Source organism: Aplidium turbinatum, chromosome 7 (genome assembly GCF_918807975.1).
Source record: "Aplidium turbinatum chromosome 7, kaAplTurb1.1, whole genome shotgun sequence".
NCBI classification, from domain to species: Eukaryota; Metazoa; Chordata; class Ascidiacea; order Aplousobranchia; family Polyclinidae; genus Aplidium; species Aplidium turbinatum.
The window spans coordinates 11373679-11400776 of NC_137478.1; the positions used below are offsets into that span (position 1 = coordinate 11373679).

The window sequence follows — 27098 nt, forward strand, 5'->3', positions numbered from 1 at the left end:
ATAAAACACTTCGCAAAAGAGACTTAGATCATTTAAACGGACTTAGGCAATACCGAAAGCGAAAAATAGCCTACGTTGCTTTTGCCCGCAAAACAGCAGCTGGCTTTCTCATACGGTATGGAAATTTCAAAGTAGATGGTAGAGTAACTTACGCTGCTGGAATAGTCACGTAACTCTTCACTGCAATATTAAGTAAACCAGCTAAATTAGATGCGCTATTTTCAACGAGGTCTTCCCGCTGTGAGATCAATTACGATTCAACAGAACGCATTGTTTTGTTCGCAATGTGTGAGAATTAAGTCGAAAACCGATAAAAGAAAAGGTGTTCAATGGTTTTGGTCGCAGATATTGCCTGCCTTATTGCCGTCTCTTACCGCTATTATCACCAAGCCAACTGCCATCATTGTTTTATGCGGCTGCTAAGGTTTGACATCGACTTCAACGATCATGGAATGTTACGTAATAAAAACGATTATATCCTACACGCAAAAATAAAAAAATTGATCTCTTAAAACAGCTCTTTCCGCTGTTTTTGTCTCGTGAGCTTTGCATATTGCTTAACATTGCATAAGGTTTAGAATTGACAAGTAATCATTAAATTTGAAACTTAAGTTTGAATGACTGCAAATAAACGTATTCAAAATTTTGACTTCAGCCGACGACTACGCCATTACACACTCCGTAATCTACGTCGACAATGATTTCGCCCCAGCAAAAATTTTGAAAACTGCCGAGCTGGAGACAACAGCTTGTCCTGTGTATAAGTTGAACCTGTCTTTTTGAGGTGAAAATCACTTGCGAACATCTCGATTTATACTCGAGTATATACGGTATTCGATAAAAGACTATAAAGAGTAAAGACTTTTGATAAAAAACAGAAAACACTTTGTCGTTGTTAGCGCTTTGAAAATAAGTAATTAGCAAAACGAGGTTAATAAAACTGATAGCGGGTTTCTACTCTATTTGAGATCATGATTTTTTGCGTTTTATTTCGATAACTTCACTGTCTTGATCGTTGTTATTCACTCGCACGAAAAGGAAATGAATCGGCTTGTTTTCCAACTGTTCCAATTATGAGCTAACAATATCAAACTTTTTACGACTAGGCGTACAGCATGCGTAAAACTAATCGTTTCAAGCAGCGGTTCTAATAAATTCGGTTTGCGACCTAGGACCTAGGTGTCAATATAAACAAGACACTAAGCTTAATCAAAGACTATTTTAATTGAGTAAAATAGCGTTATGGTTATGACGTCATCACCTTTCTCGCCCCCAAGGTTTTTTGAAAAGTCGGCGCTTATGGTGAAATTTCTTGACTTTTAGTTTTTATTTTTTGCAAATTTTCTAAACCTACACTGGTCATTTTTCTACCTTCCTGGCCTTCACAATAAGCATTTCGTCTCAGGTGGCTAGACATTTTCGTGCAATGCTAGTTATATATATGTTAATGTAAGTGCAATATAAAAGTTAGTGTAATTACTTTGAAATATAAAAACGCCCAAAAATGGCTTATATTTATGAGAAAAAGTAATTTTTTGTTTAGTTTAGCATTACTTTATGTTGTAATTCAAAAATTTTAATTTTGAAGCTATTTTTGGGAAATTAGAATAAAAACCGACTTTCTGACGTATTTTCATCTCAAACACTTTATTTTAATAGATTTGTTGCGTAAAAATTTAATTTCTATACGCACAATACACAATTACACATGGCTATCATCTTGTAAAATATTTTGGCTCCGTGATTTTCATAGCTCCCGTTATTAGCGATTAATTAGCACTTGGTTAAGATAACCCGTGACGTGCTTTCCGCTTACGAAAACAATTAGGGTTAAATGCAGTATTTACTGTGCTTGTGAAGCTCAGTGTGACTGAAAATTCATTACTTTTAGAGTGTTAGATACCCAAGAGCTGTGAGTGTAGACTGTAGAAGTATATTTACTTTAATAAAATAGTTGTATCTCTAGAGCGGGACCTCAATTTGTTAGTTGTTACTGTGGTAGTTTTTGCAAGTGAAATATTTTTTGCAATGAATGATTTGTAAATGAAAGTGAACGCATATATTAAATATATGCTGACTTTTTTGTTGAAGCAAAGAAATAGTACTGAATAAACGACATTAAATTGTCTTCAGATAAACATTAGTCGCTCAAATCGCTGATGTTCATCTTTTTATTATACGTTGATTCTACATCTGCCAATGTTGTAGCACTATTTGTTTTAGTTGCTAATGTTGTTGAAGTGTCATATATATAGCCTACATTGAATTACAATTTAACGTAGGCGATTTATCATTGCGTGAAAATCATTAAACTGTAATAAATGACCAAATACGTCACAAACGTCACAAACACACACACATTTCTTAGCAGAATTAGTGTGTTTCAACAACATAATATGCATCAAACTCATAAAAGTATGCCTGTGCGACTATTTATTCTACAGGGAATTAAAAGAATATGCTTGTCTGTACGAGATCTCTGTGAATTGACATTTTTAAACGCTGCAATAGCTAAAAATACAACTCCAGTGAGTGGAAGTGGTCTAAAATACTAATTTCGCACTGGAAATAGATCAAATACATATAGAAAGCTAACAATAATGAGTTTGCTACAAAAAAGCCTGGTATTGAATCTGTAGCCTATAACAGTAACTGCAAACTTTTACTAACATATTTTGTAACAGAAAGCAATGTGATCGACTAGCCTAATTTGTGCAAGAGAATATTAGTTTTTTCTCCTTCTCAAATTAGGTGCGTCTTTTCTGTTGGCTTCCACTATTTGTAAAGTGTTTTGATAGTATTTCTTGTTTCTGGCACTATGTAGGTAATCGGTGCTCAGCTTAACTCCACGTTCAGCCACATCTTTTGTGACATTGATGGAACCAACAGCTTTCTAGTGAGACTCTGATTCAGACCAATTCTCTACTGGTAAAAGAAGAAAATCATCATTTATCTCTAAAACAGAACAAAAAACCGAGAGTCCTTTGTGATAAAATCTGTCAGTTTTGATTCCAGATTGATTTCTGATGGAAACGTGGTTTTCCGTAGCCAGTGCCAACCCGATCTGCTGGTGTAAAAACAGGATCTTTAGGTTTTACGTGTATAAGTTCATCAGCCATCTGATGTTTTTCCTCTTCCTGAAATTCAGAGCTGAACAGCGCGAGTGGTACCATCTCAGCAGAGAGATACCAAAAGTGATGTTTGAAGCTACATTCAACAGCATCTGATATTAACTTATGCACTGCTTCATATCTGAGAAAGTTCTTGTACATAGTCAAACAGTTCCAAGGAGCATCTACAGCAACTCATTTTACCTCATTACAAGGATAAGATTTTGCATTGCTTAAGTGTTACAATTCGAAAAGCACAGATTTGGCTCTATAGAGTCTATACTAAATTATGGAAAACGACATTCAAATTTCATGCATCCTACATTCAGAAGACACCAAATAAGCATTGACGATATTTTGCGACTGAGATCTTCTCAGCCATTGCTTTCCAATGATGTATTACACATGCAAATACCACCTGTGCTCTTCGAGTAAATAGTATTCAAAAATTGGGTCACGCATGAGTGATTTTGAGGACCACTTTCTTTCTTTACCCCCAAATTGGGGTAAGCACATGAATTTTTTGCAATTTTTCTTCATAAGTAAAGAAACGATAAAAGAGGTAACCTTTTTTCAAGATTTCATTATAATAAAACAATTACTAAGAAAGTAATTTGGTTTTGAAGTTAGTTAATAACTTTTATATTAATTGTTCCGCTTCATTGACCACAAAAGTAGCCATTTTATATCGGCTTTAACTTCGTCAAACCTCAACCATTTTCCAAAAAAATTAGTTCTCTGGAATCAGCACGAAAAGTTCTTCCTGCATATTAAATTTGTGCAAAATCTGAGATGTTGGGTTAAAATTTCCATTTTTTTGGGACAGTTGACATGGAATGACCCATATGCGACTTATGCGTCATAAGTTGCATTTTATTTAGAGCAAATATTTACAATCGCTAGATGGCGCGCTATACAAATTTAAAATACGGATTTGGGCAGTTCCTTAGGTCCGATTTTTGCCGAATTTTGGAATCGTCGGTCTGACTACCAGACAAGCCTCTCGCAACCAAAAAATGGTTGTTATCAAAAATGTCCGGGTCCAATGTCACTTCTTACTCGCCTACAAATGTTTCCGCACAATACAACAGTGGTGATTATGACGCGCTGACCTAATTCTGCGTTACTCTTTGATACTAGATATTTTCGACAGTTAATCCACGATTATTCTGTTGCAATTGTTAAATAATTAGCAAGAAGAAATCGGCGGCCAATTTGGCCGACTGAGGAGGTAGCACTGGCGGTCATTCAAGCACCACTTAGCGGCCATGGCCGGCGGCTGCTTTAAGGCTTGACTTTGCCGCTTCTAATCACAAAGGATTAGAAAGAAGTCAAAGCACCCGATAAATCACAATACACACTGTCTGTGCTTGAATTGTTAAGATTTTTGATTGACCCAGCAGCTGATGTCTGACAATAAGCAGGATGCAAGTGACATCACAATACACTTTATTGATGCGATAATTCCGATGGCCACCGAACAGCTTGCTTCAGTCGGACACGTTTGGCCGCTGGAAAAAATTTGTTCCGAGGTTTAGTTACTTAGGGTAGTCACACTTATTTTGCGATGGCCCATAAAAATTCAATGATTAATTTAAGGGGAAACTTTTTAATTTTTTCTCTATCTTTTCAGGGGACTAAATTGAGGGACGAAGTGTTTAGGGGGCAAAATAGGTTGGATCCACATTTTTTACAGTCTTTATTTCCTTGTCTTCAGTGTGTAGGAATATTTGGGTTTGTAACGTTGATCTGACAAAATTTTGCTAATGGCATTATAATTGATTGATTGATTGAATCTTTATCCTTGGACTGGGAAAGCTTCTTGCAGAGCTTAATCCTGGCAGTTTTGCATACTAGTAGAGGCTTCGAATCACTGACACAGGGCCGGTCACCAAGATCGACAGAGTAAAGTTTCCGATTGTAGAAGTCTTGTTGCCGGGGCAGAGTTTGATCTTAACGCTAGTCCGTTAGCCAATGGCTAGTGAAAATTTTCGCGGACTAGTAGAAATGTTGCAGTACTAGTCCGATTGGCTAGTGAAAATATTCGCCGGTGAAAAGTTTTGCTTAACAAAATGGCGATTGGCGACGTCACTCTGAAATACTACAAAAATTTGTTTGCCAGAGGCGAAATTGCACGAAGAAGGCTGCAAAGTTGGTCAACTGAGCACGTGACTACTGTTTTTTCGCAACTTTGCTAGACACGACACATGGTAGTAGTGAGCACGCCAGCACAGAGAAGCCAGCATCCCAGCAAGCAGCAGTTAGCAAAATTAACGTTTTTTTTTTATATATCGTGATCAAATGCTGATTCAACGTTACTACAAAGTGTCCAACGCTTAGTGTTAGCTGGGTAGTTATCGCTAGTGAGGCGCAAAATTGCATTGTTTGCGTCTGTAGTACGAGAAGGCGATTTTGTGCGTATTGTTGCTCCCTTATGCGTACTGCAATCTGAAAGCCTTTACTTTAGTTAGTTTCAGTCTAAGCCAAAACACTTATCTTAATATGTCATCAGACTAGTGAAAAGTCAGTAAACTGGTCGGACTAGTCAAAAATCGTGCGGGCTAGTGAAAATGGGGAGCAACTAGTCCGGTGGGCTAGTGAAAAAAAAAGTTAAGGTTGACCCTTGCGGGGAATTATTTCATCCATTAGATGCCGCTGAATGGAGAGCAGTCCTTAACGGCTCAAGCGCACACCCCGAGAGTCAAACCAGCGCCACTTGATCTTGAAGCTTCTTCGTTCCAGAAGTCATGCGCTAACCAACCAAGCTATCGGGGCGGACTGAAAATTGAAGTACAGTAGAACCTGTCGATGGTGACGCCTGAAGACTCAGATTTTAGATTCTTTTTTATCTGCAGTGCATTGAATTTTGCTTTCAGCAGTATAGATTGAACATTTGTTTTCAGCATATTATTATTATTGTATTGTATTCTGGTCCAGTACACATGGTACTACAGAGAAAACATTAACATACTCGCAAATAACAATTGATATAAAGAGAAAACAAAAATCGCTAGGAGCAGAGAAGATAAGACACAATCATAAATAGTTTTTGATTAAAGATTGGGGTTACATGGGCAACCTTCCACTGTGCTGGAGTGTCACCATAATCGAGGCACAGCTGAAAAAGTCGACACAACTGTCGAGTAAAACCATCAGCTTTAAGTGCAATCTATGGACTATGGAATGCCATCAGGCCCAGTTGAGGCAAAAATTTTTGTCTTGGTCAGGCTCCTCGATACTAGCTCAGTCGTGAAGGTGACACTGACTAGTTCTTCTTTGGTTTTCGGTGGAGCAAAAGGTATGTGGTTGGTATTCTCCTTCTTCATAGGTAAATAATCATAAGACATTGGAGTAAAAGTTGCTCAGGGCTTGTGCCACTCAATTGCATTGTTTGTTAAGTCACCATCGCTGTTCTTGACCAAAGGACCAATGGAAACTTTTGATTTTTGCTTGGATTGCACATGGTGCCAGAACGGTTTGGCATCAGTAGTTTCAACTAGTCTGCATTCAAAGTTTTTGATGGCATACCGAACTTCTGATTTGAGGTTCTTTGCCGTAATATTTCGCATTCTCCTGTTTTAAGTAGTCTTATTTGCGAGAAACTATCTTTCTGCTTTGTTGCGTTGTTTTTGAACATTACTGACCTTTTGAGTTTCCCACAAAGGAGATGTCGTAGTGATTTGTGTTGTTGATGTGACTGTATTATAACTTCCAAGATACAATCCAGGGTTGATACAAAAGTTTCCCAGATTGAATTGACCTCTACGCTGGAGAAAACATTTCCCCAGTTAACAGCATTCACAAGATCTTGGTGGAACAGAACCCAGTCTGCTCTCCTAAAATTCCGACGCAATCTAGATTCTAGAGCTTTTATTGCCGCGGATGCTCAACAGCGCAACTTCTGCTGTGACCATGTTATGGTCCGAGTTAGCTAATGGTTCCAAAATATCGACATTGGTAATAAGCTCTGGATTAGAGGTGAACAGCAGATTTAAAGTTGCTTCTTCTCTTGTTGGGCTTAATACACACTGCACTAAGTTATTGTCCAGAATTACCTCCATAAAATCATCATTCCTTGGTTTGTAACAAAGGTTAGCCCAGTCAATTGAAGGAAAATTGAAATCGCCAGCAATAAGTCGACAAGTTGACTTTTCCTGGCAGGCTTTGCACACTAAATGCACAGAAGCTCATTGAGATGTTTGTTGTCCAATGCGGAATTATTTGGAGGACGGTAGACAACGCCAATCACAACTGTTACATCTGATGAAAAGTTGGCTTTACACCATATAGTTTCTTCATACGCATCACAAACAAGTTAGGTTTTCAACAAGTGTACATTCGATCTGTTTGTCTACAATCTACATGCAACAGACAGAACTCCCCCCCTCAGCACGATTCCTCCTGTCATTTCTGAACATGTTGTACTCAGTTGAAAAACAGCATCTGATATAATATCTTTGTTTGCCCATGTTTCTGTTATGCCAATAAACATTACTCTATATTGAGCAGCATAATATAGTTGCAGCATGTGAATTTTGTTAGGTAAACTCCACGCATTGATTATAAGGAAATAAGGGTTGGTCCTTACTTTTACTCGACGTTAGGCTGTAGTAGTAAGGTGTGTCAATTTAACCCATTAAACGCCGCCACAAGTTCCCATTGCTCTTTTTAGGAAATATTTCAGCCACAAAGTTGTATTGCCATAACTTTTGAATTAGTTTAAAAAAATTTGACGATTTTTGCTTTTTTGATGCATTTTTTTGTTTGCTTTTTAAAAGGACACCGGCCACATAGTCAAATGTAAATCTCGCGATACCTTAACATAAGAAGGTGTTTGTTTCGGTAGAAATTTGTCAGATCTTTCTTGAAGGACGTTTCAAAGTTATTGTATGAACAATTGAACATATTATATTCACGATAACCATCGGCGTAGCTAGTGGGAAGGTGCCCCCCCCCTATTAGGCAGTCGGCAGCCCCCCCCCCCCGGTAGAAAGCTTGTAGCGGCAGAATATTTTTAAACCTAAACGAAAAAAGCATAGTAAAAGTATTTTTTGAAACGGATTTGGCTCGAATTCTATTTGCTTGTTCCTACTTCACGCGTTCAGGGGTGCAAAATCATGGTCCGCCGCGGGCGGCACAAACCATAGCGATACCCCACTGACAGTCGTCGGCTCCAGCTCGTGACCGAGCATTGGTTTCGTCATCAAATCGAATTTGGCTTTGGATGGTGATGTCATATATGGCTTTGGAGGCCAATCTATGATGGAAAAGACGTAGGCAAAAGTCACATTGTATGGGGGGGTATGGATTGTATGGAGGGAGGGACGTGGTAGTTTTAGCTTTTCTAGTGTTCGTTTTTCTTGGGCTTTTTGTATCCTTTTTTTTTAAAAACTTTCGTGCCTTCCTTAGATCTTTTTCTCCAGAGTAATCTGTCACTAGCAAGGTTTTCTCATGAATCCAGATCAATGTTTGCATGGTTGAGGGAGACTTTCAGCTAATCTTTGTATCTCATTTTTGGTCTTCTGGGGGAGGTTTCCTGTCTCTAGTTGTCCCTCCTCGTTGTCCCTCTTATGACATGTCCTGTCCAGCGAAGGCAGTGTTGCAATATGGTGGCTTCTGAACAGGGCAACCTAGCGCGATCAAGGAATGCATCTTTGGTGAGACAATCGTCCCAACGAGTGCCTAGCATTTGACCCAGTTTCTTTCCTCTGCTGAAAATTTTCAAAACGTTTGATGTCACGGCGGTATAATGTCCAGGTTTCACAAGCATAGAGAAGAGTGGATAGAACGTCTGCCCGGAGGACCATAATTTTGTGCGGATAGATATAGCATGGTTGTTGAAAACACGATGGTTAAGTCTTCCATAGGCGCAATGTGCTGCTTTTACACGATGTTCAATATTCTTTGACAGTGTTACAAACAAGCAAAAAAATGTGGCCATGTGGCCGGTGTCCTTTTAAAAGGCAACAATAAATATAAAGCAAAATAAACAAATAAAAGAAGCAAAACCTTACACAAGTTAGAGTGTAGTAGGAAGCACAATATTATAAAGTGTCAAACTATGAAGAAACATAATTCATATCTATTACCAATAGGCAGTAAAACATGCATGTTCCTCCTCACTTCACTTCATCCGGCTCTTCTCATTTTTCAACAATTTTCAAACTTTCACAAAATTCAGAAAAAGTACGTTGTTTGCAAATATTTATCAACACCTTCCAAAACAGACCCTAAACAACTACTAGCAAGTCCAAAATGATTCAATCAAAATAAGATGATGCAATACTGATGCATTCAAAACGATGTCCTTTTAAAAGGACACCGGCCGTAAATGGGTTAAAGAGAAAAAATGATTTTTTTGAATTTCAGATGGGAACTTATTTAAAAATATGTGTATGGCCGTGAATAAACCAAATCCAAATTTTTTTTTTGATTGAACAAACTTTTGCTTGGTAAATCTTTGTTTGTTTTAAATAGTGATAAAAAAACCACAAATAGCCTATAAAAACATTTTATTTTTTTCCCCGATTATTGTTTCTAATGAGACATGTGTTCTTTAATTCCATAATAATACGGTGTTTATTAATTGCTAGGAAGTTTTTCTCCCTTTAAAGATCATTTTTCAGGTTCCACAAGCTATTTTTTTCCCAGATTCACATTTTTAAAAATTTTTACAGTTGTTTCTCAATATTTAACATTATACTCGTTAGTATTATAGTATGAAGATAAGCATGCTATTGCAATTTGTTAATGTAATTTTTCCGTGAAGTAATGTAAAAACATGTAGACCAAAATTAAGTTGCCTACCAAAAACAAATCAACTAACATTAAGGATTACCAACAGCAATAACCAACGATAAAACGACAATACAAAACACAAAATAATGGTATTTTCTTGACCAACAAGATTCATCAAGTCTTGTTTTGATTCATTCCTTGACATCATGCGCCGACTCGCTACTTGGCCCCTGATGCAACCCTCGCGTCTTTCATGCAGATACACTTTTCCAGCTGCCTCAGTGACTTGCTTAAAGCACCTTTCTATTGACTGACCATGATAAGGCCACTGTGGAACTTTCATAGGTTCGTTAATCAAGCACTTTACTTGCGCTATTGTAAGTTTGCAAGTCAAAGGTGGATTGTACACCCTGTCGGATCAGTCGATTACCTCAATTAGAGATGAAGCATCTGAGTTAATGAAAGGCGTCTTTCTGGGTCGTACTGAAACATCTCCTAGTGTGTCATCATCTCCTCCTCTCAGATCTATAATCTTTTGTACTTCAGCTTTTCTCTCCTCAATGTCTTCTGAGCACAAAATAGTCTGGATGATGTTTTCGCTGAATGCATACCATGCTGAAGGTTTGATGGTTGGCATGACAGCATCCACTACTGTCTTATTTTGCATCCGGCCTAGCCGGAGTTGGCGCAGAATGTGACATGGCCCTTCGACCCAAGAGCACTTAATTTTAATATTGAACCAACAGGGATAATATACCCGGACAATAAATTCTACCAACATTCTTAAATTATGAAGAGTATTGCCTTCAAGGCCATGGATTGAGATCCATGTTTTGCAAACCCTATTTGCTGTCGTCAGCCACCTGGAATGGCTCACAGGACCAATCTGAAGGAGAGCCAAATCAGCAGGAAGCTTTTCTATTTTAATGGCCTCGGTAATTCTATATCCGTAAGTTTGACCAGTAGACAGATCAGATATAATATTTTGAGATAAACCAATAAGGGGTTCTGCAATGGGAAGTTTAACAAATGAAGTAACCACTTCACGCGTTGTGGCAATGTCTAACATCTTCCCAATGTCACCTGTCCCTTTGTTGTTAGACAAGGTCTTTCCATCGATTGTTTTCATTAAATGCCTTAAGGGTAACTCGTTGGTGTGGAGGGCACAAATCAACCATATTCGTTTGCGTCTCAGCTTCACTTCTACCCAATGGACAACACCACCAGCCCAGCCAGTATTAGCGTTCGTGGAATCGCTTCTAATTGCCTGCAGACTTTTTTCAATCTCTTTATTACCGAAAAAATCCATGAGATTATCTGCAATCACTTCAGCAGGTTTTTTGTTGGAAGATTCTTTCACAGGAGTGAAATGACAAAGATATCTTCCTCCTGGTTCACTGCATACTGAATAGTCCTCTTCTTTGATGATGCCGGGGAATTGTCTGGCTGAATTGTCTGCTTTTATTAGAACCTTTGTCATGTCTTGGCGGCCGTCAAAGAAGATGCATTTAATGTTGCCATGACTTTTAATTGGGCTCTTTTGACTTTACTATGATCAACTACAAGTCTCTTGTCTTCTTGTGTGATTAAGCCCCTATCCATAAAGGCAGCAGTGGTCATAGCAGCCGCTGCATGTAGCCCAAGACCATATCTAATGCTCGTCATAGCCACAATATGTATATTCTATTGTAATTTATTACAAGATTTGCTTGGCATTTCTGTGCTTGATGTCACATATTTAACATCATCAATATTTTCATCATCGGAGGACATGGTTTTGTTAGATGATATTGAAACCTCTTCCCTAATTGTTTCAAAATCCTCCACAATCAGTTTTCTTTCATCTTCTTGTCGTTTCTGTCTTTTAAGTTTTGACCTGCCTGTTGTGCTTAGGTAGGCTATATCTGGCAAGGCAATCTGATGTGGCCCAATTGATCCGATCTTATTTCTCTGGCCGTTGATAAAAGCAAGCTCTTTCCCTGGAATCTTCTTTTCTTTTGGGCACGTCCACGTACATATTATGTGAATTTGTATTTTGCCAATATCTGCTGAGCAACCAAACTCGGAACACGGAATAATGTTGCATTTACAATTCAGGATATCAAGAAGCCTGTCAAGCTTTGCAATAAATGCTTCTTTGACTTGAATCTTTCCTCTTCCAAGAGATATATCTTTTGCCTGTTCCCAGCTCAAATGAATCTTTTTTAAGATTGCGGGTCGGCACGTAATAATTAGGAATATAAAACAACAATTTGCTCGGCTCCATCTTTTCAATAATTCAGGGGATATGTCCATTGCCAGATTGGATAGAGTGTAGTTTCTCACATCCTCACAGCTTCGTTCTCTCAACAGTAGCCCATATCTCAGAAGACATCTCAGAATGGGAAGCTCAGAAGGCAACATCTCTTGACCTGTTCCAATAAGTTTGCTCATATGCGTCAAAGTCCCTTGTCTTGTCCCCTTCTTAGAAGCCATCGTTATTAAATTTATTTTCAACAAGTTAATGCAAATATTTTAATCTTGAAAGTAAACTTGAAATCTGGTTTAAAACCCCGTATGCACTATGCAGTGTCCATGACCAATTGGATATTTGCATGTTTGCAGGCATGTACGGTAATTGATTGAAATTGTAAATAAAATAATGAAGACTAAAAACTATAAAACAGCCATTCAAGGTTTCAGATTGTTTCAACTGACGTCATTTGGCTCAGCGTTGATTTCAGCTGAGTCAGCTCCAACAAATGTTGCTATTGAAATGTATTTGAAGTTGTATGAAAGAAAATACGGAGTCTGATCGATGGATAATTTCAACCATAATAATAACAAGAAATTATTTCCCCCCGGGATAAGTTAAGTCCCCCGTGGGACTAATATCAGGTGTTTAGAAGCATATCAAACCATTTGATGCGGAAACATACAATTTCAACAATTTCTCACAAAATTTCGGGGGGGCGGACCCCTTGCCCCCCCATAAATCCGCGCCTGGCATCTAATATAAAAAAAATCTTGAAAGCTGAAAAAGTATCTTTAAATGAAGACTATAACAAATTAGAAACAATTTAAAGTCATATTTATATGGAATTGAAGAACTTATAACTAAAAAATGACCATAATCGAAACAATTTTTTTTTATTTGTTGTATTTTAAATAAACCTAAATTTACCAAGCTAAATCTTGTTTAATCGAATAATAATTTTTTGATTTCAATTATAGATATCTATACACATGTTTTTATATACGTTCCCTAGCAAAGTTCCAAAATAAATTAAATCAACACGCTCTACTGTAGTAGTGTAGCTGACTGTACTGTTGCCACTTTCCAAAAATTCCATGGCAGCCTTGTTCATATTGAAAACACTCTCAGATTTCTTGTTGTAAATTTGCCGAGACTCTAGAATCTAGATCCATGTTAGGGACGTACTTTAAACGTGTTGGAAATCAGTGCCCCTCTTGTGTTGAGCAAGCTTCATTTTGAAGTTTCTTGCATCAAGCTCAGTGGGAAAGCTCACCTTTACAAGTTGAGTTGAGGTTGAGTCACCGGGTTTTTGGCCTAGCCTTTGGATATTTAGTGGTTCCACTTGCACACCAATCTTCTTTCCAATTTCTTTGATTTGCTGTTGATCAGTTTTGGAAGAGGACTCCTCAATGCGTGATATGATAAGTTCAGACTTTGTTTTTTCACACTGCAGCACTGACTTGACAGACTGACAGAGTTCCAAACAACTTTGTCTAGACCACCAGCGACCCCGTTAGCAACTCTCTCCGCCCATGTTTTTTGTTGTTGGGGTTCGGCCATGTTGGGTGTTGACTGCTCTAAAGAAGCCACCTTACTGGATAAGTCGATGACTACATCAGGTAGCTTTTGTACTGTAGCTTGGACTCGATTTGGTTTGGGTTGTTACTTTGTTCTTGCATTTTGGACAGATGCACCATGAGCTTCTTAGCTCCACGGTTACAGCCGGGACAGATCTAAAGAAGGGATCCGCATTTTGCACAGGGTTGTCGGTATTTTACCCAACCCAAAAAAACCGGGTGGGTTTTGTTCAAAAAACTCACTTAAAAAACCCCCCCAAAAAAAATAAAAAACCCAGAGCATCATATTTGTCCAATTTTTATCAGAAAATTGAAAAAATGAACCAAAGTACTACAAGGTACTTAAAACAAAGTTCAAATTAGGACTTAAGGATGTGATTGTGAAGGAAATTTCCAAGGATAAATTGAAAACACAGTGGATATTTTTGTACACAAAAATCAAGTAATGCCACTTTGTACTACACTAAAACTCATTTATGCAAGAAGGCCTCATAGTTAAACAGCCCTAGTGCATTATTTTATTGAGTTATGCCAGCATGTAGGCCTACTGTGAGTGAGAGGCACTTCATTGATAAAAAGTAGTACTTGAGTTGAAATAAGCATGAATCTACCTTTTTTGCATCTTTTTTAAATAAAACCCAAAAAAACCCGGGTTTTAAAAAAACCCATGCGGGTTGGGCTTTTAAAAAAAAACCCGGGTTTTTCTCAACCCTGATTTTGCACCATCCTTGTTATCACTATTGGCCAGCATAGTTAGGGTGCCCTCTGGCATGTTTACACACCTTGCATGGTACCGTACCAATATTCACATAAGTCGCATGCAACTGCTTTATTAGCCACTGCTTTAGTACATGTAGCCGCAGGGTTGGTTGATTTAAATCAAATGATTTGGTCTTGCCACAAGATGTACGATAGAACACTTATAGCAGATTCCATTGAAGGTACTTGAAAAACTGGCCCATTTTGCTTCAGATATGTGAAGATCATCGTACTGACATAGAAAGCACCATTTACAATAAAGTGCAAAACCTACAGATAAAAGGGCTTGCTGAAGATTATTTGTCTCTACTGAAGCCTATCGCAGTTGCATTGGATGTGGTACAAAGAGACACCTGCTGCAAAAGTGAAGCCGTAGATGTCTGGAAAAATTTAGAACGGGATCTACAAAATGCTGGCCACTCCAATGTATCTGCTAAGTTGAAAAATCGCATGAAGCAAGCTTGTACTCCGGCTCACTTTTTGTCCAACATATTGGACCCCCAATATGGAGGTAGCAGACTATCTTTGGAAGAAATTGACTAGGCAATGGAATTTGCTGGTGACATTAGCCCAATCATTTTGTCAGAAGTTCTCAATTATCGTGCTAAAACTGTTCCTTTCAAACCATACATGTGCTCAAATCAGTAACACCCTTGGCATGGTGGAAGTCTCAGTCTGACAGAATCAGCAGTGATATGTTAAAGATGGCTCTAAAAGTTTTGGCAGCAAAAGCTTCCAGTGCTGACGTTGAGCGAATTTTTTCCACTTTTGGTCTGGTTCAATCAGAAGTTCGAAATCGATTGGGCACTGCAAAAGCTGGCGAGCTTGTATTTATGTACAAACTTCTCAATGCAAAATAAACTGCAATTTTGTGTCATCTGAACTTTTATTGTTTTGGTATGGTACGTCAATAACATATATTACACAGTTAAACTTTCTTTGCAAAAAGTCTTGTTGTAGGCTATGCATCAGTTGAGCAAAAAAGCAAAATGATGTGCGTTCAAACATAAGGAAAGATCTTAGTATAGTGAGATGACAGTCTGAGACGTACCTCAATCTCGATATGCACATTATGATTTAGTATAAAGCAACATATCACACCTACTTAGAAATATGTGCAATAGACAGGCTAGCCTACAATACGATAATAAAAATGATAAACTCTTGCAAAGCAAAGCCTTTCAATCAATCAAGGGGTTAAAAATAATTCTGCGATCTTACTAAAATGATCTCTTCCCCCAAGTAGACTTGACGCTTTTTTATCTAAAATAATCAAAAAAATCTGATTAAAATCCGATTTAAATCAAAAAAGCCGATTTTGATTTTTTTTTTAAATCATGATTTTTTCCGACTCTGCAATGTAGGACATTTTTCTTTTGCTTTGCAGGGTTCGATCTTAGCACTGGTCCTCTGGCCAATGTCTAGAGCGAGTTCCCTGCGGACCAGTACGAATCGTTTCGCACCTTTGGTTCGACTGTCCAGTGCGAAAATACCATGGTATTATGTCGTTTGATCGTTTAGAGTGCGTGGTTTTCGTTTGCGCTTCTCTTCAAACAACAAAACATGTGATCCGTGCGTGTTAAACCGTAAGAAAAAGGCAATCGCAACATCACGTGTTAAATCGTAAGAAAAAAGCAATCGCAACATCACGTGACGGTGTTAAATCGTAAGAAATAAAACATTTCGACCCCAAACCTGCCATACATCTATGGCTGGCAAACGATTCATCTGTGAGGGCAAGAAGGCCCGACACTGGCTATGTGTTTACAAGGCCAGACAAACACACATCGGATTCCGGTTATGACCCCGTGATCGTCCGGTCATCAGATTCCAATTATGACCCATCATCGGATTCAGAAATTGAAGAGCCCCAATTAGATTGAAGACTCAACGTAGATTGAATGTCCTGCCTAGATAAACTGTTGTTACTGTTATTGCCATTGTACATTTCCATGTTATTGCCACCATTCATTATTGTCGTTTCAAGGTGGTTTTCTCTGGGTTGGACTCGTGCTTCCCACGACAATCTTGTTTTTATCAGTAAACGGGACAGACCAGTGCGATCTCGTGCGGACCAGTGCAAATGGTGAGCCACTGGTCCGGTTGGCCAGTGCGAAAAAAAGTTAAGGTCGAACCCTGTTTTGTCCGGCATAGTTGCTCTTTTCAACAGGTCAAATTGGATCGATGTCTGCACAAATTACTTTTTCATTTATCAACTATTCAACTTACTCAATTCACTTGATTACAAACAGAATCTGTAGGTTTGCTGTGTTAATAGCTGTTTTTCACCAGCTTTCGAAAAACATAGTTCGTGTACACCGTCTGCTGTTAGTTCCCTGGTCATGTGCAAATGATTTTTTTAATTGTTAAAGTACTGCAGCACATATATATAGTGCAATACATCAGTTGAACTACTCTGATATATAAATAGTTGTACTGTAACCTGCACTGAGGAGACCGGAAGGTCGAAACGATGTGCTCTGTCTGCAGTTATGGACGCTCTTGGCTTACGCCGATTGAGCACTTTACTGGAGGCACCTTGCCATGCATTGCGCAAAATGCGCAAAGCTCACTGCTTGCAGTTTGAGCACTTTGGCAAGGTTGGCAGTAGTACCATTTTTGGTGTTAAGGTACCACAAATGGGAAAATGTCACATGGAGGTACACTGGCTACGGAGATATATATCTCCATGACCATTCCACTCATTCCAGTGTACCTACTGGCTACTGCACTGAGGAGACCGGAAGGTCGAAACGGTGTGCACTGTCTGCAGTAAATAGATATATACTTTAAATATAGTGCTTGTACTAAAATGACAGCAAAAGACCACAGGGTCAACAAAGTCAGCTGTCATACTTATACAAGTAAGAGAAAAAAAGTAGAAAAAGAAAAGGCAATAACAAAAGAACAAAACAATGAAACAAATAAGTGACGTTTATGTGGCAGGAAAGGAGCAAATTTTTATGTCAAAGTTTATGTTCGTTGAATTAAAAAAAAGCTTCGAGTTTGATTGATTCTTTGTGTGCATCCTTATTTCTGATGTTTCGTTCTAATCTGTTGCACAAAATGCACATGTGTTTCTCACTTAAACTACTTTTGAAAACTTAGATGGAGCGTCAAAGCTGCAATGTTTGGAGGCACCATTTATCTTGCTACTGCTAATGGTTTGTGGAGTGACAATGCTGAATCTAATGGCAAAAAAACTCTTCAAAACATACAAGATACCGCAGACAAAACATGGGGTCACAATAATCTTGCACAGGTAAGTCATTTTTACATTTTCAATTATTCAAATAGAAATTGATTATCCAAATCTATTTGTGGCACAGTAGAGTTTTATCTGTTATGACTTTCTTTACCAGGGGTTTTCAACCTTTTTTGCACTGCAACCCCCTCAGAGCAATCAACGTAGCCTCGCAATCCCCCCATAAAAATGTTCAACAAAAGCATATTTAATCCAAAATTTAACCAAATTTGATTCACACTGACATCCAGTAATGTCTCGTTTTGCTTTTCTAATGTAAACTTTTGAAACGAAAAAACGTTTTTTCACAATGTTATACCCTATCCAGTGTCCCCTATACAGCTTTATTCCATTTCTAGCAATTATACTCTTCATTTCTGATCAAGCTTGGCTAGATTATAAAAAAAAATGAGAATAAGCTACATTTTTTGCATTCTCACCAGTTGAATTCATTGTAACCTTTTATGGATTTATTTAAATCAGCTTCAGTGAGACAGTCAGTGCTGCATTTTCAAACACACATAAATTAAGTGAAGACATTTAGCAGATAGGAGGCACCTGCGGCAAACAACTGCCTATTGAGGCGATTGCTGCAGGATTGTATGAGCAAAGCCTCATGGATTTTAAGATCGAATTCGGTGAACCATATAAATTATGTACAATTCTAAAAGACTCCAGGGATGGTTTGTTGTTTGAACAAGTTTAGCAGTCAAGTATGATCTTTTATGGCACTTTTTCTGTTGAGCAGTGAAATCCAAATACTCCCTCACTCTTGTGGCCAAATGTCACGTGGACTTACATTTAACAGAAAACACCAGAACTAAAGGTTAATATCTTCGAAACCAGAAACTAAGTAATAATAACAACGCTATTTTGCACTACATTACTAAAGTCGAAAGTGACTTTTTTAGTTTCGTCAGTTAAACTTCAGTTAGACTTTCCATCCTATGGAGTATTTCTTCCATATGATTTTGTAGATACAGTTTTTGGTGGGACACATGTCGTCGTTCCGCAGTAGTCAGCCGGCTACAAGACTGCCAACTACAGAACGACGACATGTATATTGTGTACTGCCAAAATCTGTGTGAGATAAAAGTTCGGTATTTGATCATCAACAACAGTGTCACCCTTTTGAGGCAATTTTTTTATTTCAATTTGCCTGGGTGATAGATTTTTGCCTTAGCCCAAAATATTAATAAATCCAAAAAATTTTTGAAATCTGACCCTGTTTGGACCCTGCCCCAAACACCATTTTTAAATCGAGCCCCCTAAATCACGTTTTTAATGATAAAATTAGTACTATTTGAGCTAGATATATGTTGTTGGTAGCCATTTTTATTGATTTTCAGAAAGGAAGACACTTGCATGCCTTAATTCAAGATTTGAACAACTTTTTTATTAATTCATTTTATAGTATCAATGTAAATGCTTCTTTAATTGACCGATGAAGTGATATGATTTCTTTCTGAGAGTTAGGCAAAAGACAAAGTGATGAAAGCACTACTAATTTATTGACCAAAAAGTAACAGCACATCGCATTTCACACAATATAATCTATGTTTGCTTGGATTTTCTGGTGACACAATACTTTTTCCTGGTCCATGGCGTTTTTCTTTCTTCTATGATGCACAAATCTTCCCCAATTTGTCGTTTTTGCCCGGCTATCTGCCCAGTTGCTGTTGTTGTCAGTTTAACTCCATGTTCTACAGATGGAGTGTGACTTGGATAATTTAGATGAAGAGGATTTTCCACAAATTGCTGAATGTTAATGCATGGTTTGGTCAGGGGAGGTTTGTTTGTTTGTTGTATCCAGGCTTAGGCCTACACCGGTGGTTGAAGATTTAGATTAAGTGGACAGGAAGTCAAGGAAGCCAATCTTCGTGTTCACCTTCAGGCATGCCTTTAAGTGTCCTGCCAGAGACACAGCCGCATGCTCTAGGGCGGTGTCGAACTGGCGCCCTTTCGATTGCCGTTCCAGGGCTCTCACCACTCGGCTATGCAGCCGACAGGGGAGGTTCATTCAAGAAAATGATTCCTTTTTTGTTTGAGAGGTACAGTCCTCGAATTTAGCGGCGGCACGCGGCAATTGCCGTGGTAAATGCCGCCGCAAACGTCATAATGGCCATTCTGCTACGGCAATAAAATTGCCGTCGCAAAATGAGCACTTAATTAGGACAAAAATTGTTCAAAATTTCTTCCTGTGTTATTTACTCGCAGCGGGAGTTTAATCAGCAGAAACATCGCACCAAGACCTCACCTCGGACTATTTTACTTAATGTGAACACTCATGCAGTCTTCGAAATTAGCATATTTTTACTTTGCAAAAATGTTGACGAGGCCAAACGGAAAAAGTTGAAATTGCCTTGGCAATTGATGTGAACGTTTACTACAAAAAAATTGTACCAAAACATGTAAAACGATAAGAGAAAAATATACTCCAGTAGTCTATCACGGCCGCACTGTTTGATTTGTTGTGATGTAACAATACCAAAAGTAGCGATAAAGCGAGCAGCGCGATATGCACGCTATTACAGTAATTCACGTTAAATAACTCATGGGGCGGTAATAAGTTAATTAGTTAATTTTGGGTTGATTCAACATTCGAGTCAACACAAATCGATTTAATTTTTCCGGCGGGTTATATTGCATAACAGCAATGCCCAATAAGAAATTTACGTTTGTTTTGTATTAATTCGACATCTAGCGACGTTGAATTATCATAAAATAACGCTATATAATTGCTTAACCAGGTACCGGTAACAAATCAGTAGCTCGCTGCGAGAAGATTGCCTTGATTTACGTTTACACTAACATAATTTTGGCACAATTGGGATACTGCGAGCAACACAAAGTCTGTTGGATAAAGAACTAGTCAGAATCGGAGTCATCAGATGCTGTATCGGAGGATGAGGTTGTCGCGTCGTCACTGGAATACTTGAAGACGCAAAACTGCCCGTTCATGAACGTGCGATGCCATATGATCGGAAGCATTACTTTTCTTTACTGCCGAAGAACCATTTATCCAATTTTGTACTACTTTTTATATTCGCAACGACACCGGACAAACAATAAGCATTCGATGAAAGAATAACTTTTGCGTAACAATTAACCCAGTATTATATTTATTAGGTTGCAAACTTTTTACAGCTCACAAGAGCATTGTCAGCGCATAAAATAGCTTGCGTAATGCTCTGGACTACCGCCGTGTGACACGATGAGAAAGCGCATAAAATTTCATTTGATTAAAGCATACGGCAATTGCCGCCGCAATCCAAGGTTTGTTGATTTGGCGGCGGCCATGTTTTTGCCGTCGTAGATGGAAGCTAATTTCGAGGGCTGGAGGTAGGATATTGTGGAGTACCCACTGCCATATATGGTTATCATTTCTGTACTGTATAAGATGTTGCCTCAAAATTTAATTTGGGAAGGTGAAACTCTTGCACTGTAGAATTTTACGATTGACTTTCATCATTGGTGGTGCGCCTAATCTTAGAAATTAGTTTGACTGCATTAGCTGTGATGGTTTTGTTATCATCGCCCAGCATTGCCAAAAGCACGTTTTCGGGATGAGCAAAATAGCAATTTTGTTTAACACTCTGTTGAATGACTAGGAGCACTTCATTGCCATTGATTAGATTCTTTTGCGTTTGCATTTTTTGAAAAAGATTCTCCGGCCCATCCATGATTGTACTTTGATATTTGGCTTGAATGTGATTTTTCCAATTATATTTTGCAAGAAGCCTGATTTTTTTTTGTAAGGTGCATGTTGTAATTGGTATTTCATGGATAGGTAAATCCTTAGAACTCGTGATCCCAAAGTCAGCCAGCGAGAATGGCACATTGAACCAATTTGTCTGATTTTGTTTACAACAAAATTGGTCCACTGTGTCATTCTCACTCTTGATCGGTGCTGAACCGGCGCCCTTTCGATTGCCGTTCCAGGGCTCTCGGCTATGCAGCCGACGCCAAATATATTGTTGGTGTTTATTGGAAAAGTCACATTCAAGCTAAATATAAAAGTACTATCAGAAATGAGCCGAACAATCTTTTTCAAGAAGTGCAATTGAAAAAGAATCTATGCAATGGCAATGAAGTGCTCCTAGTCATTCAACAGAGTGTTAAACAAAATTGCTATTTTGCTCATCCCGAAAACGTGCTTTTGGCAATGCTGATTGCTGGGCGATGATAACAAAACCATCACAGCTAATGCAGTCAAACTAATTTCTAAGATTAGGCGCACCACCAATGATGAAAGTCAATCGTAAAATTCTTCAGTGAAGAGTTTCACCTTCCCAAATTAAATTTTGAGGCAACATCTTATACAGAAAGGATAACCATAATTATATGGCAGTGGGTGCTCCACAATATCTTACCTCTCAAACAAAAAAGGAATCATTCCCTTGAATGAACCTCCCCTGACCAAACCATGCATTAACAATAACATTAAGCAATTTGTGGAACATCCTTTTCATCTAAATTATCCAAGTCACACTCAATCTGTAGAACATGGAGTTAAACTGACAACAACAGCAACTGGGCGGATAGCCATGCTAAAACGACAAATTGGTGAAGATTTGTGCACCATAGAAGGAAGAAAAAAGCCATGGATCGGGAAAAAATATTGTGTCACCAGAAAATCCAAGCAAACATAGATTCTATTGTGTGAAATGCGATGTGCTGTTACTTCTTGGTCAATAAGTTATTAGGCTAGTGCTTTCATCACTTTGTCTTTTGCCTAACTCTCAGAAAGAAATCATATCACTTCATCGGTCAATTTAAGAAGCATCTACATTAATATTATAAAATAAATTAATAAAAAAGTTATTCATATCTTAAATTAAGGAATGCAAGTGTCTTCCTTTCTGAAAATCAATAAAAATGAATACCAACAACATATATCTAGCTCAAATAGTACTAATTTTATCATTAAAAACATGATTTAGGGGGCTCGATTTAAAAATGGTGTTTGGGGCAGGGTCCAAACAGGGTCAGATTTCAAAAAAATATTGGATTTATTAATATTTTGGGCTAAGGCAAAAATCTATCACCCAGGCAAGTTGAAATGAAAAAATTTCCTCAAAAGGGGACACCCTAGACTGCCACGCTGACTTCAAATTTAAATCATTGCCAGAACAAACGATGCAGTACAATTGCGTTTTTAAAGAGGCCATTTTTATAAGTAGACGGTCCAAAGATCAACAACCTTGCCGAAAAGGAAGAACTACGTCACTTAATATATTAATCTTAAAGTGATTCAACAAAATTTCACAGCAATTACACCTAACAACACAGAAACACAACAGACAGCAGCCTCAAGACAAACAAAAGAGCACATAAAACAACGACCCACTGACTTCAACACCATTTGTCGAACTCGCAGCATCAGGCTTAAACAGGTCGTATCTACATCGTGAAGTTTGTTTTGTTTATTTACGCAAGATTTCAGAATTAGTGTACTATCTCTCATGCACAAAGTTGAGCGTTTTGGCCCATTTAAAATATAGGTCACAAACTGTGACAACTTTTTTTTATATTCTTGTTAGTAGGCTAAATCAGGAGGCTAATTTTGTGGCTTATATTAATTATATTATTATGTTTTCAAGGTTAAAGTAAATATTCCAAGCTTGAATTTATCAGAGAGATGGAATTCCGGTGTTTCCACATCTCTTGGATATGTGGCGGATATGCCAAATATATTTTCTTCCAAATGCAGTGAAGGAATCTCTTATGTTTCTGATATGGTCAAGTAGCTTCATGTATCTCGGCTGTATGTTTTTGTGTATATACCAGTATTTTTCGTTTCGTATCTTTGAAAACTGGTAGAATTTTAGTAGTTTCTGTCTCCATTTTTGTTTCTAAATTTGAAGATTTTATTGCTGATAAAGTGATGTTAATTAGGCTACCGTACATAAACAATAAACACTGTTACAATAGAAAGTTCTACAGATGTAGCCTACCATATTACGCGCTTTGACCTGTGTTGTAAACATTTTTTTTCTCATGCAACTCCCTATGGAATTGATGTGTAACATGCATGCATATCTGAAGCAAATAAAGAAACTATTGTAGGAGAAGGTCTAGTTAGTTGGGCCAGAAATCGACGTTTTTGCAATAAAAATTTAACGACAAACTTTACCAAAAATCCGAAATCATCATGATAAGTTTCAGTCTTTTGCAGTTCTTGTGAGCATGTTTGTGTTTTCGACTTGCCCCGATTCATATAATTTATCGGCATTTTGAAATTGACACTCAACCGGCTCAAATGATACCCTAAATTTCATGATTGATCCAACATTATTTCACTTCCAAAAGAGAGCTCAATCTGCATCAAACACAATAAACTCTTGAACATCTTGTAAATAAACAATTAAAAAATGTTTAAACTGTGGATTGTGACTTAAAATGAAATAACAGTAAGCACTGATCGAACAGAAATTTATACTATTGAAAACAGTGAGAATTGTCGAATAGGAAACTTTGCACGAAGGTGCTTTCACCTTTCAGAAACGCTTTCGCAAAGTTTGTGAAGAAAACAAACATTAACAACCAGTGGCATTGCCATCGAAATTTATATAAGAGGGGGGGGGTGCTAAAAAATCACCCTCAATTGGCTTATTACGGAAAGAATTATTTATATGGAAGTTTAAAGGGGGCATGGACCGCCCCTGATTATGCCACCAGCTGTACGCATCAATTACAGTAGGCCTACGGTACAACAAAATTACGACAGTACGTAAGGACTATCGGCTCGTATACTATAGTCCTTATGATAAACACATTGAAGCATTTTGTCATGTCACACTACTGTTCACATTCAGGACAAATAAATATTGTCAGGCTGGTATCTGTACAAGCTTCGTGTGCCCAGTTTTGACAAGTATTGGCCTTGCTTGATGAACTACCGTACCGTGTGGAGCACATTTCTGACATCCGAAGCACCATTTGCTATTTAGCCATGAGTCGGAGCAAATGCAACATTGATAGTCAAAATTTTGTGGAGCTTTATCCGGTTCCTCATCACTTTCGTCATGTAGCCAAATTGTTGTACGGTACATCATCAGACGACAAAGATTCAGAAAAAAAAACATTTGTCTCTTAGTTGCAGGTTCTTCTTTTTTTAACCTTTCGCTTTTTAGCAATATTCCTTTGCAGTCCTTTTTTATTGACTATTTTCATTGGCTTTAAAGTCAACTTTTCCAGTCTATCTGTTAAAATCCTCGCTTGCAGTTTCCTCGTGTTTCGCTTTGCTTTTCTTGGTTGAGCTTTAAGAATTAGCACGATTTTTTGTGGAAGGGTACAGGCAGACTGCGGGGATGTCGGTGCTGGTTGTGGAGAAGTTAATATTGGTGTTGCCATCGCACAGGATTGTCCTTCATTTGTTCCTTCCTGTTTCATCAGCAGCGACATAAATTCAGCAAAATGTAACGCAGATGGATGGTGTAATTATGTCGTCACACTAAGATTGCTTTTATTGCCGCACTCAGAGTTATCACTACATTCGACCTACCGTCAGGGTTGAGAGAAACCCGTTTTTTTTTTGTTAAAAAACCCGTTTTTTTTTGGGTTTTATTTAAAAAAGATGCAAAAAAGTAGATTCATGCTTATTTCAACTCAAGTACTACTTTTTATCAATGAAGTGCCTCTCACTCACAGTACATGCTGGCATAACTCAATAAAATAATGCACTAGGGCTGTTTAACTATGAGGCCTTCTTGCATCAATGAGTTTTAGTGTAGTACAAAGTGGCATTACTTGATTTTTGTGTGCAGAAATATCCACTGTGTTTTCAATTTATCTTTGGAAATTTCCTTCACAATCACATCCTTAAGTGGGTCTTTTGAACAAAACTCACCCGGGTTTGTTTGGGTCAGGTAAAATACCGATAACCCTGCCTACCGTTAATTATTATAAACAAACTCGACCACTTCAGTTAAGCAAACACATGCCTTACGTGGGCTAGCGGTTGATGGACTGCGACTCTTTATGCTAAGCACAACATATCATAAAGTTTAGCAACGAACTAGATTTATTAGCATGAGACGAAATGGTATACCGGTACTGCAAATGGAATGAAAATGCTAACTTGATCATACGCTTGAAAATAACTGTTGAAAGCAAAATCATTGATATTTACATCAATTCAACAGCATTCAACAGTTCAATGACGTAGTTTAATGGGTCAAACCGAAAAGCAGTCAATTAAATGTCGAATAATTCTACTAGTGAAATGATAATCTGACTTCTTGAAGAACTTTAACGAACGGCTTCTCAAATAACTCTAATTTCGAACACAATTTACATCAGCACCAATTCTCATCTACTTGTATTCGATTACTTCAACTCTCAATCAACAATAATTTCTGCATCAACTACCAATCCACAACTCATAGCACAACTCTCATAATCAACTCATAATAATTTCATCATCATAATAAACATTACACAAACTACACCACTATTTATAGTTGGTTGTTCAGTCCAGTAACTTCGAGAAGGTTACGTAAAGTTACATCATAAAGAACCATTGTTCTATCAAGCAGCATTTAAATGTAAACAACAGAAGTCTCTAGAATGCCACGTAGGGAAAATGATTCCAGAAAACACATTTTACATAATACAGATTTCGTAATCAGAGGTTACTTCAGGTCATAACCGATAATAACACATCGCACCAGAATTCTACAACCAAAACAACACGCTCGTTGAAGATACAAAGCAAGCCATCTCGAGGCATTGCACCTTGATTGTGACATACGCCCCTCCTTAGAATATTGTTGCAAACAATATAACAACACAATCAATACAATACACATTACAAAAACAATTATTTACTCAATAAATCAATGCTCATAAGTTATCTTCAACAACTGATTAGTCCATCGTTGCATAAACTACCAAGGACGGCGTTTTTCAAAACAATAATTACGTTTTCTGCAAAAGTTTCCATCGTCCTCAATGTCTTCAGTGCACCGGCGAGCGAGATGACCCATCTTCTTACATCGGAAAGACTTCTCCGGACAGTCCTTGGCCAGATGACCTTCTCTGTGACAGTTGTAGCAAGCCTTTTCATCAAAAGAGCAGCTCCTGGCTATGTGTCCAATCTCCTCACATCGGTAGCAATGATCGTCACGGCAACGTCTGTTTTCCGAATGTCTGCCGTCAGCAACGCACTCCCTGGCGAAGTGTCCGCGTCTACCGCATCTATAGCAAACTCCAAATGGTCGTCGCCTGCCTCTTCTCCTCGGTTCTTCGCGCTTGTAGCATCCGTCATCGTGAGATCGTTGCTGATTATCTGCAGAACAATCTCGAGCAAAGTGACCATTCTTGCCACAAGAATAACAAGTAACTTCAGAATCTCTCTCAGTAACATTTCCGATTATAAGATCAACTAAAGGATTTTGTAAACATAACGCTTTCACAGTCCCACTACAATA

General features: G+C 38.1%; 1 protein-coding gene across 1 annotated transcript in view; it reads left to right on the plus strand.

Annotated features, from left to right (window-relative positions):
* The window catches only part of LOC145774662 (uncharacterized), a 40839-nt gene extending 16783 nt beyond the window's left edge, over positions 1 to 24056 (plus strand). Inside the window, exons 2-3 of the mRNA XM_082585957.1 lie at positions 17529 to 17682; positions 23268 to 24056. Coding sequence (XP_082442083.1) covers positions 17529 to 17682; positions 23268 to 23414 — 301 coding nt within the window. The 3' untranslated portion in view covers positions 23415 to 24056. The remainder of the gene's footprint in view (positions 1 to 17528; positions 17683 to 23267) is intronic.
* Positions 24057 to 27098: the final 3042 nt, after the last annotated feature.